The 14,069-nt window shown below is 45.4% G+C and overlaps 1 protein-coding gene across 1 annotated transcript in view; it reads left to right on the top strand.

Annotated features, from left to right (window-relative positions):
• Positions 1 to 14,069, top strand: part of pappa2 (pappalysin 2) — a 379,187-nt gene that overhangs the window by 130,633 nt on the left and 234,485 nt on the right. The window contains exon 5 of the mRNA XM_080196777.1: positions 9,898 to 10,090. Within this exon, the coding sequence (XP_080052903.1) occupies positions 9,898 to 10,090 (193 nt within the window). The remainder of the gene's footprint in view (positions 1 to 9,897; positions 10,091 to 14,069) is intronic.

Below are 14,069 nucleotides of genomic sequence, written 5' to 3'. Positions count from 1 at the left end.
TGACTCTGTACAGAAAGGCCCGAGGAACCCACTGACCCTGTACAGAAAGGCCTGAGGAACCCACTGACCCTGTACAGAAGGGCCTGAGGAACCCACTGACCCTGTACAGAAAGGCCCGAGGAACCCACTGACCCTGTACAGAAAGGCCCGAGGAACCCACTGACCCTGTACAGAAAGGCCTGAGGAACCCACTGACCCTGTACAGAAAGGCCCGAGGAACCCACTGACCCTGTACAGAAAGGCCTGAGGAACACACTGACCCTGTACAGAAAGGCCTGAGGAACACACTGACCCTGTACAGAAAGGCCTGAGGAACACACTGACCCTGTACAGAAAGGCCTGAGGAACACACTGACCCTGTACAGAAAGGCCTGAGGAACGCACTGACCCTGTACAGAAAGGCCTGAGGAACCCACTGACCCTGTACAGAAAGGCCTGAGGAACCCACTGACCCTGTACAGAAAGGCCTGAGGAACCCACTGACCCTGTACAGAAAGGCCTGAGGAACCCACTGACCCTGTACAGAAAGGCCTGAGGAACACACTGACCCTGTACAGAAAGGCCTGAGGGACCCACTGACCCTGTACAGAAAGGCCTGAGGAACACACTGACCCTGTACAGAAAGGCCTGAGGAACGCACTGACCCTGTACAGAAAGGCCTGAGGAACCCACTGACCCTGTACAGAAAGGCCTGAGGAACCCACTGACCCTGTACAGAAAGGCCTGAGGAACACACTGACCCTGTACAGAAAGGCCTGAGGAACGCACTGACCCTGTACAGAAAGGCCTGAGGAACACACTGACCCTGTACAGAAAGGCCTGAGGAACACACTGACCCTGTACAGAAAGGCCTGAGGAACACACTGACCCTGTACAGAAAGGCCTGAGGAACCCACTGACCCTCTACAGAAAGGCCTGAGGAACGCACTGACCCTGTACAGAAAGGCCTGAGGAACCCACTGACCCTGTACAGAAAGGCCTGAGGAACCCACTGACCCTGTACAGAAAGGCCTGAGGAACCCACTGACCCTGTACAGAAAGGCCTGAGGAACACACTGACCCTGTACAGAAAGGCCTGAGGAACACACTGACCCTGTACAGAAAGGCCTGAGGAACCCACTGACCCTGTACAGAAAGGCCCGAGGAACCCACTGACCCTGTACAGAAAGGCCCGAGGAACCCACTGACCCTGTACAGAAAGGCCTGAGGAACCCACTGACCCTGTACAGAAAGGCCCGAGGAACCCACTGACCCTGTACAGAAAGGCCTGAGGAACCCACTGACCCTGTACAGAAAGGCCTGAGGAACACACTGACCCTGTACAGAAAGGCCTGAGGAACACACTGACCCTGTACAGAAAGGCCTGAGGAACCCACTGACCCTGTACAGAAAGGCCTGAGGAACACACTGACCATGTACAGAAAGGCCTGAGGAACCCACTGACCCTGTACAGAAAGGCCTGAGGAACCCACTGACCCTGTACAGAAAGGCCTGAGGAACACACTGACCCTGTACAGAAAGGCCTGAGGAACCCACTGACCCTGTACAGAAAGGCCTGAGGAACCCACTGACCCTGTACAGAAAGGCCTGAGGAACACACTGACCCTGTACAGAAAGGCCTGAGGAACCCACTGACCCTGTACAGAAAGGCCTGAGGAACCCACTGACCCTGTACAGAAAGGCCCGAGGAACCCACTGACCCTGTACAGAAAGGCCTGAGGAACCCACTGACCCTGTACAGAAAGGCCTGAGGAACCCACTGACCCTGTACAGAAAGGCCTGAGGAACCCACTGACCCCGTACAGAAAGGCCTGAGGAACCCACTGACCCTGTACAGAAAGGCCCGAGGAACCCACTGACCCTGTACAGAAAGGCCTGACGAACCCACTGACCCTGTACAGAAAGGCCTGAGGAACCCACTGACCCTGTACAGAAAGGCCTGAGGAACCCACTGACCCTGTACAGAAAGGCCTGAGGAACCCACTGACCCTGTACAGAAAGGCCCGAGGAACCCACTGACCCTGTACAGAAAGGCCCGAGGAACCCACTGACCCTGTACAGAAAGGCCTGAGGAACCCACTGACCCTGTACAGAAAGGCCTGAGGAACCTGCTGATGGAATCCGCCGAGCTGGTATACCGAACATTTCTCACCAGGCCTGTGTTATAATGTGGAGCTCCCAAATGAAGAAAGTAAAAAGCAGTGGAGTGAACTTTGTCTATCACTCCTCAGAATTTCTAATCCATTATACTCCAACAACCAAATTAGTTACTTAATCCACAATTGCTGTGTTATTGGTACATTTTGGGAGTCAGCTCCGTGTCAGGAACGGTAGTGATTGGCATTCGGGCTAACCTGAAAGTGGAAAATAACACTGGTGCTTCTACAGTGAAGAGAAGATATGGGTTTAGGAAGCTTTTCTCAAGCTGACCTCACTCAGCAAGCCTTGTTACCAATGGCATTCTTATAAGTGTCTGGAAAAAAAAATCATTACCCGTGCCTGTTCCTTTCTGGAACTTCTGGCATTTTCTATTCTCAGCTGTGCAAAATCTGACTCAGTCGATGGTGCACTTTGTGTAGTCTAAGATTTCCTGCCACTGTAAAAGTTTCAGTGTGTATGTTGATATCAGCTTTGGTAGTAACAGTTATGAAACAGAGAATCTTCCTGATTGAGCTCTAGCCAGTGATATAGGATTGTGGAATAGAACAGCAGAAAAGGAGGCCCTTTTTCCCACTGAGTCTACACTGGACTATCCCATTAAGTGGATGAGCAAATCTTTGGGTCTATCCTAGCCCATCTATCCATCCTGAAAGAACAGTCCCTCCCACCTGTCCATCCAACTTTTGGTATAAAGATGCCATTCCGTGTGTTGTTTGCAAAATGTCAGACCAGCGCTAAAGTTACTTCGGCTCCCTTAATCTGTTGTTGCAGTTTCATTTGAAGTATTTTTTGATATCTTTCATTCTGTAACATTCATTACAGATTTCTTTCGGTTTTACTTTGAGATGCAACTTCTGATGCTATGTTCTACACTGTCTTCAAGATTTCAGTGCCTCGCTTGTTATATTAGTGATCAGCACCAGGCACAGCTTTTAAGATACAGAATATAGTGGAATATGAACTGATGTATCCTCTTCAGTGTTAGGAATGGGTTAACAGTTGCTATCCACTTAAATCCTAAATTGGATGTTAATCATTTAATAGAAGTCACTGGGATATATAAAGTGATTACAGGTGGTACTGGGTGTTGGTGATGTGTATGTGGAATGAATCAGTGAGTTTATGAAGATGCAGAACTTTGTGTTTTCCTTTACTGGACTGCAAGTGAGAGGTTCAAACATTCAGATCTGTTTCTAATTCAGTGGCTTGCTCTCCAAAGATGTGTGGGTTAGGTTGATTGGCCATGCTAAAATGCTTAGTGTCAATGGAATTAGCAGTGTAAATATGTGGGGTTCTGGGATAGGGCCTGGTTGGGATTGTGGTTGTTGCAAGCTTGATGAGCTGAATGACCTCCTCCTGCACTGTAAATTTCTATGATTCTATGTTTGCTGCTCTGGATACTCAATTCCACTACATTTGATCTCTTGTTGCCATTTTTCTCTCATTGCCTTGGCTTTTTTTTTGCCCTCTCTGGAGTGAGCCCATTTCCATTCCACCAGTACTTGATGAAGACCATTGCCAATGTTTGTTCATTTGTTTCCAACAGCTGACAGCATCCCATGAAACCTTGTTCTTGTCTCAGTTAATCCTCAGCTAATCACATGTCCAACTATCTGCCACCTATCCATCCATACATCCATCTATTCATATGTCCAGGGAGCTTTGATTTCAGTCCTGTCAGTTTAGGACTGGCACTTCACTGACTTTGGCATTTTTCATCTTGAGTTATCATTGATGGAGTCCAATGTGCTGGACCCTTTTAGAACAAGGAACCAATGCTGAAACAGTAAGTGGAGGGGTTTAGGCTTGTGTCTGTGTGCATCATAACAATCATTTGAGGTATGGGGTGGGTGGGTGGTGGTGGTGGTGGTTGGTTGGTGTTAGATACCAGCCTTTTGATTATTCACACTTGCTTAAGTCCTCTCTAAACTGGTGATGAAAGTTTGCTTTATCAGTTAGTTTTGCTGTTTGCTGTAGAAGAGACTAAAGGCCCAAAACACACAGTAGTTTATTCTGTTTTTAATGGGAGATATGAAGAAAAAACAGACTTGTGCACAATGGTTTTCCAAGGTTAAAATTGAGAGGTTTCATTAGAATAAACCAGTAGGCGAATTGCTCGATGTCTAGTTGTTTTGTTTTATCAGACCTGGGTGCTTTAAAATGGATATGTATCATTCTCCAACATAAGCACAAAATTCACAAAGAAACCCTGTGCACTCCTATCCTCTATATTTCTAAGTATGCAGTTGAAAGGTAAGAACATAAGAAATAGGAGCAGGAGTAGGCCATCTAGCCCTTTGAGCCTGCCCTGCCATTCAATAAGATCATGGCTGATCTGAAGTGGATCAGTTTCACTTCCCTGCTTTCTCCCCATAACCCTTAATTCCCTTGTCTATAAAAACCTATCTACCCATGACTTAAATATATTTAGTGAGGTAGCCTCCACCACTTCAACATGCAGAGGATTCCAGAGATTCACCACCCTTTGAGTGAAGAAGTTCCCCCTCAACTCCAATGCTAGCACATCTTTGGACTTTGTTTTAATTGTGTTCGGTTTCTCACCATCTATCTGGTGGAAAACTCTTGGATTGTATTAACTAGCTTGTGTTTGAGCCAGGTATGACAAATAAAGTGTACATCTGGAATCTTCTGAGGAACTGTGCAACCCATCATTGAGCCCACAGACCTGGCTGGAAAATTATTGATACATTTCAGGACTCCCATTAGCCTAAAGAGTGTGACAAATGGTAATATTGCATCCGAAAAGGCCATTTGGGCAACATTTATCCAGAAGCAGTTGGCATAATCTCAAGTATTGGTAACTCAAGCTTCAACTTCTATCAGAGAGAATTCATGTGAATAATTCAGTTCAGGCCACTGAGCTATTTCAGGAAATTACTAATTGATGTTCTTGGTATATGGGTGTGGTGTCCATTCTGTAAGATGCTGTTTTGTAATAACAGCATCAACAAATAGAAGCAGTATTGGAAACTGGAACGAGTATCAGCAAGGTCTAAAGGTAATCTCAAGCATGGCCCCAAGGGTATTCCACACTTGTGCTGTCTATATGTGATACAAAGCGTTGGCACTAAATGGCAGGGTGAGTTATTTTTAATGCCAAGAATGGGTTTGAAGTCAAGATAGAAAAGGTCTAATCAAGGGACAAATCAGGGTTTGGACAGGGACGGAATTAAATGTTCAGAGATAAATAACATTATTTGGCTGACTCGTAAGTTCATTTCTGGCATTCTGCATCAGGGCACCATGATCCGCATTTTGGATTCATTGGCACTGACATCTTATCTGAAGATCTGAGGTCCAGTTGTATTCATGGCCCTGATTTTGTAGTACCAGATTCCCTGCATAGACCATGTGCCTATTTCTTATACCTCCTCTCAGAACACTGGCAAATTGTGCCAGTGAAGCATTATTGCTCTTTAGCTCAAACCGCGACCAGAACTGGGCACGTTAAGTGAGGTTTATTAAATAATCATTTAACAAATAAAGAAGTTACTGCAAAATAAAAGATGCTCGCTTGTAGTTTTATACTGGGGGATTTACAGAAGCTTAACTTACCAACTGTTGAGCCTTAAATCCCAATAAATAATTTACGACCTGACAGGCCTGATAAAATCAGGAAATATATTTTTTTTCTGGTGAACTTTGTTGTGAGGGAATAGCTGAGTGGCCTTGCTTGGATCAGGCATGAGGTAAACGCTAGTATTTCAAGCCAACTAAATTGGTTGGTTGTAAGGTAAATCATATATTTATGAGGTAAATAATAGGTTTATAAGGTTGTGTGTTACTCTGTTGCCTGGTGATCATGGTGGGTCTGCTGTGAGTGTAGAAATCTTCTGACTCACAGCCAACCCTGAGAGTCGCCAGCAAAGGGAGAGACAGCGAGTAATACGTTATAAGGATATATTAAAAACACATACTTTTTATCAAAGCGCTATCACTTAGGAAACCCTTAAACAGAACCCAAACAAATACAAATTAACACCATATTTAAACGGCTGATCAGCATCCTGCATTCAGTGCTGACCTTTTTTAATCACCAAAATTAATGCCATATTTCAACATTCAGCTCTGCCATTCTGGGAATAAAGACCACATTTATTATTATTTTCTTGGAAAGAAGGAGTGAAACTCCAAGTATTCTTCCAACCCATTTCGAAGGAATGAGGGAGGGATGCCTCAGCGGGTATAGTAAAAACCCCCCTTTTTTCTTCTCCGTTCGGTCTTCTGGTTTTTTTTTCCCCTTTTTCTATTCTTCCAAAGGGACTGTTCGTTTCCGGGCTCTCACCTCGGCGGGTGTCAGTAGCTCTCTTGTTCCTTGCCAGAGTAATAGTTTCTCATGTGCGAATCGAGACGGTGAGTACTGGCAGACGGGCCTACCAATGGGACTTTGCAGCCGAACCCAGGCTCTGCCAACAGCCAGATTCCAGCAGGAGTCACTGGATAATGAGCAGTAGTGGGAATGTCTGATGTTTGCTTTTGTTCTCACGGCTAGCAAGGACGCAGTGAAAACTTTCAGAGCGCTCACACCTCCATCCGGGCCTGTGATCTATTAACTTGTCTCAGACCTGGTATGAAACCACCTCCATGTGGCACGGTACATTTGTGCACTGAGGAAACATTAATTTTGGCGGTGCAGTTGTTAGCACTGTTGCCTCTCAGTGTCAGGCACCCAGGATCGATTCTGGCCTTGGGTGACTGTGTGGAGTCTACACAGTCTGAGTGCATTTCCTCCCAGTGTTCCAGTTTCCTCCCTCATTCCAAAGATGTGCTGGTTAAGCTGATTGGTCATGATGAATTGCCCCTCAGTGACAGGGGGATTTGCAGGGTAAATAACATGGGGTTAAGGGATAGAGCCTGGGTGGGACTGTTGCCAGTGCAGTCTCGATGGGCCGAGTGACCTTGTTCTGCACTATATGGACTCCATGATTCAATTGTTTCCCAACTCAGTGGGGCACTTGCACCATAACAAGACCCACAAGTTAGTCAGTTTCTGGCAAATGTCCCTCTCTCTGGCTATTAAGCAGTGTGGGCTAGTTGTGAAGCCACACATTCTCAGTCAGACCTTTACTTCCTCCACGTCGCATGTCAAAGTGAGCCAATGACATTTTCCACAGTGCAATAATCATTGTAACTCTGCCCCAAACAGCACATTTTCCCTTCACTCTTTACTGGAGCAACATAAGATCAGTCTGGCACTAATGTAGAACCATTGTATGATGATATTTCCATTACTAGAATTATTTAAAACATTCTGGTTTATTATTCAGTTTTCCCTTGAGATGTGTCATTTTTGCACCTCGCCTCTGCACCCCCTTGAAATTCTAGCACCTTTCATTCACTTCCTGACTTCCCAATCCTGCCCACGATTGTACTGGAATAATCTCCACTTGCCTGGATGAGTGCAGCTCCAACAAAACTGAAGGGACTTGACACCGTCCAGGACAAAGCAGCCCACTTGATTGTTGCCCCCATATACAAACATTCAATCCCTCACCCACCCAGTGGCAGTGTGTGTACCAGCTACAGGATGCACTGCAGGAACTCCCCAGAGTTCCTTAGGTAGTACCTTCCAAACCCATGACCAATACCATCTAGAACGACAAGAGCAGCAAATACCTTGGAACACTACCACCTGAAGATTCCTCTCCAAGCCACTCACAATCCTGACTTGGAAATATATCACCATTCCTTTACCTTGACTAGGTTGAAATCCTGCAACTCCCTCCTCAACAGTACTGTGGATGTGCCTACACCTCAGGAATTGCAGTGGTTCAAGAAGGCAGCTCACTACCATCTTCTCAAGAGCAATTAGGTTTGGGCTAAAATGGTTCCAAGCCAGCAATGCCTATATCCCATAAATGAGGTGACATTTGGGAAACCCAGTCAACTTGGTGGATATTGGTTAAAGTTTGTTTATTAGTGTCACAAGTAGGCTTACATTAACACTGCAATGAAGTTACTGTGAAAATCCCCTAGTTACCACACTCTGGTGCCTGTTCAGGTACACTGAGGGAGAATTTATCATGGCGAATGCGCAGAGAGAACTGAGGGACTGCTGTGTGCTCTGTTTCACAGAGACGTGGCTCATTCCTGCTTCACCAGACTGTGTCCTACAAGTAGGGGGCTTCTCAATCCATCAAACAGAGCATACCCTGGCCTCAGGCAAGGTTAGAGGAGGTGGGGTCTGCAAGTAAACTTGAGATGAAACATCCCGAGGCCTTGTTCATCATGGCCAGGTACTTCAATTAGGCCAAGCTCAGGAGCATACCATTAAGTTACTACCAACATGTCTCCTGTTTCACCAGAGGCCCAAACATCCTAGAGCACTGTTACGCAAATATCAAACGTGCCCACTGCTATATCATCTGCCTGCACGATGGCAAATCAGACCACAAGGCTGTGTTCCTGGCTTACAAGCAAAAACTGAAGTAGGAGAATCCATCAAAGAAAGTCGTGTGATGTTGGTCTGAGGAATTGGGTGATCTCATATGCGGCTGCTTAGAGTCAGTGGACAGCTCAGTCTTTAAAAACTCTGTGACCAGCCTGAATGAGTACGCCACTACAGTAACTGACTTCATTAGGAAGTGTGTAGAAAGCTGTGTGCTGAAGAAGCAAATCTGCGTGTCTCCCAATCGGAAATTTACACCATAGAAAGCATTCTTTCTGGTTATATCAAGCTTGGAATGGCTCCTGCTGTGCCCAAGACTATAAGAAACTTCCCGAACTATAAGAAAGTTCCCGAATGTAACCCAATCCATCATGCAAACCAGCCTCCCATCCATTGACTCTGTCTACACTTCCCTCTGCCTCGGCAAAGCAGCCAGCATAATTAAAGACCCCATGCACCCTGGACATTCTCTCTTCCACCTTCTTCCATTAAAAAAATATGCAAAAGTCTGAGGTCACATGCCAACCAACTCAAGAACAGCTCCTTCCCTGTTGCCCTCAGACTTTTGAATGGATCTACCTTACATTAAGTTGATTTTTCTCGACGCCCTCGCTGTGATTGTAACACTACATGCTGCACGGTCTCATTTCCTTTCCCTGTGAGCGGTATGCTTTGTCTGTATAGCGTGCAAGAAACAATCCTTTTCAGTGTACGCTAATACATGTGACAATAATAAATCAAATTAAATCAAAAACCCAACCCTCATCTTTCGGACTGTGGGAGGAAACCAGAGCACCTGGAGGAAACCCATGTCAACATGGGGAGATCTTGCAGACTCCACACAGATAGTGACCCAAGCCAAGAATCAAACCCGGGTCACTGGTGCTGTGAGGCAGCAGTGCTAACCACTGTGCCACCATGTCGCCCATTGTGCTGGGTGCCTGAGGGGTATCACCCCAACAAATTTTGCCTCTAACCTTCTTCCCACTCTTTCCCCTCCCACCGACACCACCAGGCCCTCACTCAGGCCTTGGATCGGCAGCCTCCATTACTGCATCCCCCTTCCCCAGTTGACGATCCTCCTCTGGTTGACCCCTCTGGTCCTGAATTTCAGGTTCCCCTAACTTTCTGACCAACGAAGCCCTTGTGTGTTGGGTAAGTACATGACATGACTTCACGAATAAAGGGTGATAGAAAGGCCAAGGGTCACAGGTTGAAGCCTTTAAATGCTCCATTCAGCATTGATGCCAGGAAGTTCTTCACAAGCTGACCAAAAAGTACAAGTAAACCATATTTATCTCCATATATTCCGTCCTTTTCTTCCACAGATGATAGCTGTACTAATAAGTTCACACCAAACCAAGTGGCTCGTATGCATTGTTATCTGGACCTCGTGTATCAAGGCTGGATCCATTCGAAAAAGCCGTCACCCATCTCAATGGCTCCGGAAGTGATCAGACAAACTGTGAACTCTGTAACTATTCACTGGCTACCTCCAATCAGTGGGATGCTGTATGAAAGGTAAAACTCTGCACAAGACCTAAAGCCAGTGGGCGCTGTTCTGCGCCTTTAACTACAACTTGCCTATAAGTTCCTGATGTTTCACATGAATCCTCAATTGGGAAGCAATTTACTCAGCAAAATATTGATAATATAAAAAATGTAAGTGTTTATCAATGCACAGTAATTCACTCAGAAAAGCTAGGTGAGCAACTCATCACACTTGGCTGGTGAAGTGCCCTGCAACAAACACTGACAAATTCATTTTTCAAATGTTGGTGAACTGGCTGCTTATTATCAGTCCTGTCATGATATTAGGATGATTGTGGTAGTGCACTCTAGTATTAGATATAATATGGTACACTCTGTTCTTCATTGCGTGTCAGATGGCAAGTGATCAATGCAAGTTGTAAGCAGGCTGCAATTATGTCCCAAGTTTTGTTCTTAATAAACATAATTTACAGTAATGATTTTGGTTATCCTGCAACACAAAAACAAGACAAGCCCTTTCTGTGTTGAACTCACTAACATGTTGGGAAGGTATAACATGACCCTGATGGGAATTTAAGATCTGTGCAAACTGGTAGCACAATTTGAATGATATTCCTGTATTACTGCAATAAGTCTTCAGAGGCAGAAGGCCCTTGCTAAAATCTCTTTATTCACAAACTCTAATAGCAGCATGCAGAGTGCTAGTAGTTAGCAGCCTACCTCCAGGACTGTCAGAGGAACTGACACTCCCAGTTAAGTACAAGGCAAAGACTCCCCGATTGGCCTATCGATTGGATCCTTAATCAGGGAATGCTTTTTAGGTACCAACTAATTATACAAAATCAAATTAACTGAGAGACAAATTAAAAGGGGCAGCTCCCCGAAAGGAGGGGGAACAGCCCGAACCAAAAATCAAAGTTGAATGGAAATTTAAATCGTTAAATCAAAAGGTGATTATTGGGGTCTATAATACACCTCAGCCTATGCGTGCCTTGCCGGTGTGAAAGGCATCAACTGTGCCTGTGGACACCACATGCTCCCTCTCTCTAAGAACACCTGGCTGCGTAGAGGGGCAGACAGTCAGGATGGACAACCTTGCCAATTGCCCGCTGCCTGGACCTGTTGATGGCTTGCCTGGCCAGGCCCAGGAGCAGGTTCACGAGGAAGTCGTCCTGATCCTTAATCAGGGAGCTCATACTCCAATAGGCCAACCTCAGTGGGCTGACTGAAGTTATTACGGTGACTAATTCAGTATTTGTGCTGATGTTGTGCAGTAATTAAGCAGTTGCACAATATAAGGTGAATACTTGCAATTATACGGTGCCTCACCATTTTGCCATCTCGAATTGTATTTTGCCTGAATTATGTCTCAAGTGCAGGGAGGCAAGCAGGGAGATCACTCCATCTCATGGACAGCAATGGGAGGAACAGCCAATCAATGCCCAACAAATTATTTAAGGCCAGCTTTCAATTAGCAAGTGGAGGTAGGGAAGGTGAAAGTTTGAGGATCTTGTGAAGTGAATAGATGAACATACAAATTCAGAGCAGGTGGAGGCCACTTGGCCCCTCAGACCTGATCTGCCTTTCAATAAGATCCTCAAGCCTCATTTCATTAATGTGTTGTGAGTACCTGTACCTGCCAATGCCAACGTTAGCAGTTTGTTGGACTGAGAAGTCCAATTTCCCACCACCTGGTGTGCTGACAGAAGCCTTCTGATAAGTCCCGGGAGGTGGAAGTGACATCAGGGAATGGACCCTGGTACTGGGGGGGCATGAGCTATTAAACAGGCCTTGCACTTGCTTGACTGGGCAGTGCAGGGTCTAACAAGAGTCTGAAAATTACGATGAGGACCTTCATAAGCATGTGCGGGGTCACCTGAACAAAATGGATGACCCAATTTTGCGTCACATTTTTAAGATGGCCTTAATGCTCAGGATATCAAGTCTCTGAAATTGGGCTTTATTACTTGTTGAATCTTTATGTGGTATTGAGCTGTTTCTCTACTTGGAATCTTTTAACGTCCAGCTGAAAAGGCAGATGGGATCTCAGCTTCGCATCTCAACTGATGGACGATGAAAGTCACATCGGTAGCTGGGAGAAGCCCAGTACATCTCACATCAGATCCATACTTTAAACACCTAACTTACAAAGTTAGGACCTGTCCATCATTTAGGGCTCAAAATCATCACTATCTGGCAAGAAGACAAGTATTCCTGTATCACTGTGGTTGTGGCAGGCTTCATTTGATTTCTAATTGTAGTTGAAATGCAGCAACAGGTCTCTCTGCTAAGCCAACCTGCTGGAGAGATGTTAAGGAGACTCTTGCAGTACTGGAAAGCCGTTGCTAATGACATCACCCTTCAGATTGGGGCTTCCTAATGGAAGTAGCCCATTCCGATAAGCCTGATATCTAAGGCCATCACACAAATTTAAATTATAGATTTGTATAGAATTTTAACCATGGTGCGTCCAAAACTTAATGTAGACCGGATCCCATCAGACCTAGGGTCTAGATGTTCGCTCCTCGATCGGGCGCACAGAGGTGGGACAATTTGTGGCTCTGTGAACACAACTTTTAAAAATTGCCAGCAGGAGGAGAGGTCTCTGGGTGGTTGGGGTGAGAGAGGAGGTTGGGGTGGTGTGTGGCAGCAAGCTGGGATTGGAATCAGGGAGGACGAGCCTGGAAGTCATGAGGGGGTGGAGGCAGGGCCGGTATGGGTCTGTGTGTTACTTCCTGCAAACAGCACACCTGGAGGATTGGAGGAGCCATTGTTGAGTTGTCATGCTGGCCAACTGTAAGATTATCCTGGATGGCTAATCATGGGCTATCCAAATGGTCCACAGTCACTGGTACTACCTAATCAAAAGGGAATCCTCAAGACACAGCCATGGAGATGACATTGCTTTGTCACCACTACGTGGTCTGTTCCCTGCCTATTTATGTATCTGTTAAGATGCCTCTTAAGTGTTGCTATTTTATCTGTTTCTACCACCTCCTCTGGCAGCGCATTCCAGGCACTTACCACCCTCATGTAAAAACCTTGCCTCTCCTTTAAACTTTTCCTCTTTTACTTTAAAACTATGACCCCAGTAATTGACATTTACACCCTGGAAAAAAGACTTTGATTTTATCCATGCCTCTCATAATTTTGAGAACTTCTATCAGGTCACCTCTCAGCCTCCAAGTGAAAACCAACCAAGCTTGTCAAATCTCTCCTTATAGCGAATAACCTCCAAACCAGGCAACATCCTGGTAAACCTTTTCTGTACCCTCTCCAAAGTCTCCACATCCTTCTGGTAGAGTGGCGACCAGAGCTGTAAACAATGTTCCAAATGTAGCCTAACTGAAGTTCTGTATAGCTGCAATATGACTCAACAATTTTTATACCCTATGTTCTGACTTATGAAGGCAAACATGTCATTTGCCTTCTTGACCACCTTTTCCACTTGTGTTGCCACTTTCAGGGAATGGTACACCTAGATTCTCTGTATATTAATGCTCCTAAGGGTTCAGTCATTTACTGTATACTTCCCTCCTGCATTAGACCTTCCAAAATGCATCACCTCAGATTTGACCAGATTTAATCATCGTCACTATCCGCAGCTCCCCTAATATTTGTGTCATCTGCAAACATTCTCCTCCAAATCATTTATATATAATACAAACAACAGGGGTCTCAGCACTAATCCCTGCGGAACACCACTGGTCACAGATCTCCATTCAGAAAACACCTTTTCACCGTTATGCTTTGTCTTCTATGACCAAGCCAGTTCTATATCCAACTTACCAGCTCACTGCAGATTCCGTGTGACTTCACCTTCTGTATCAACCTGCCATGAGAGACCTTGCCAAAGGCCTTTCTAAAGTTCAAGTAGACAATATCCATAGCCTTGCCATCAATCATCTTTGTCACTTCCTCAGAAAGCTCATTCAAGTTTGTGAGACACAACCTCTGCGCACAAACCATGCTGCAAATCGCTAATAACTCCATATTTTTCCAAATGTGA

This window comes from Carcharhinus amblyrhynchos, chromosome 9, assembly GCF_965287045.1.
Source record: "Carcharhinus amblyrhynchos chromosome 9, sCarAmb.v2.hapA, whole genome shotgun sequence".
Classification (NCBI taxonomy): Eukaryota; Metazoa; Chordata; class Chondrichthyes; order Carcharhiniformes; family Carcharhinidae; genus Carcharhinus; species Carcharhinus amblyrhynchos.
This window is presented reverse-complemented; position numbering and strand designations above follow the sequence as displayed.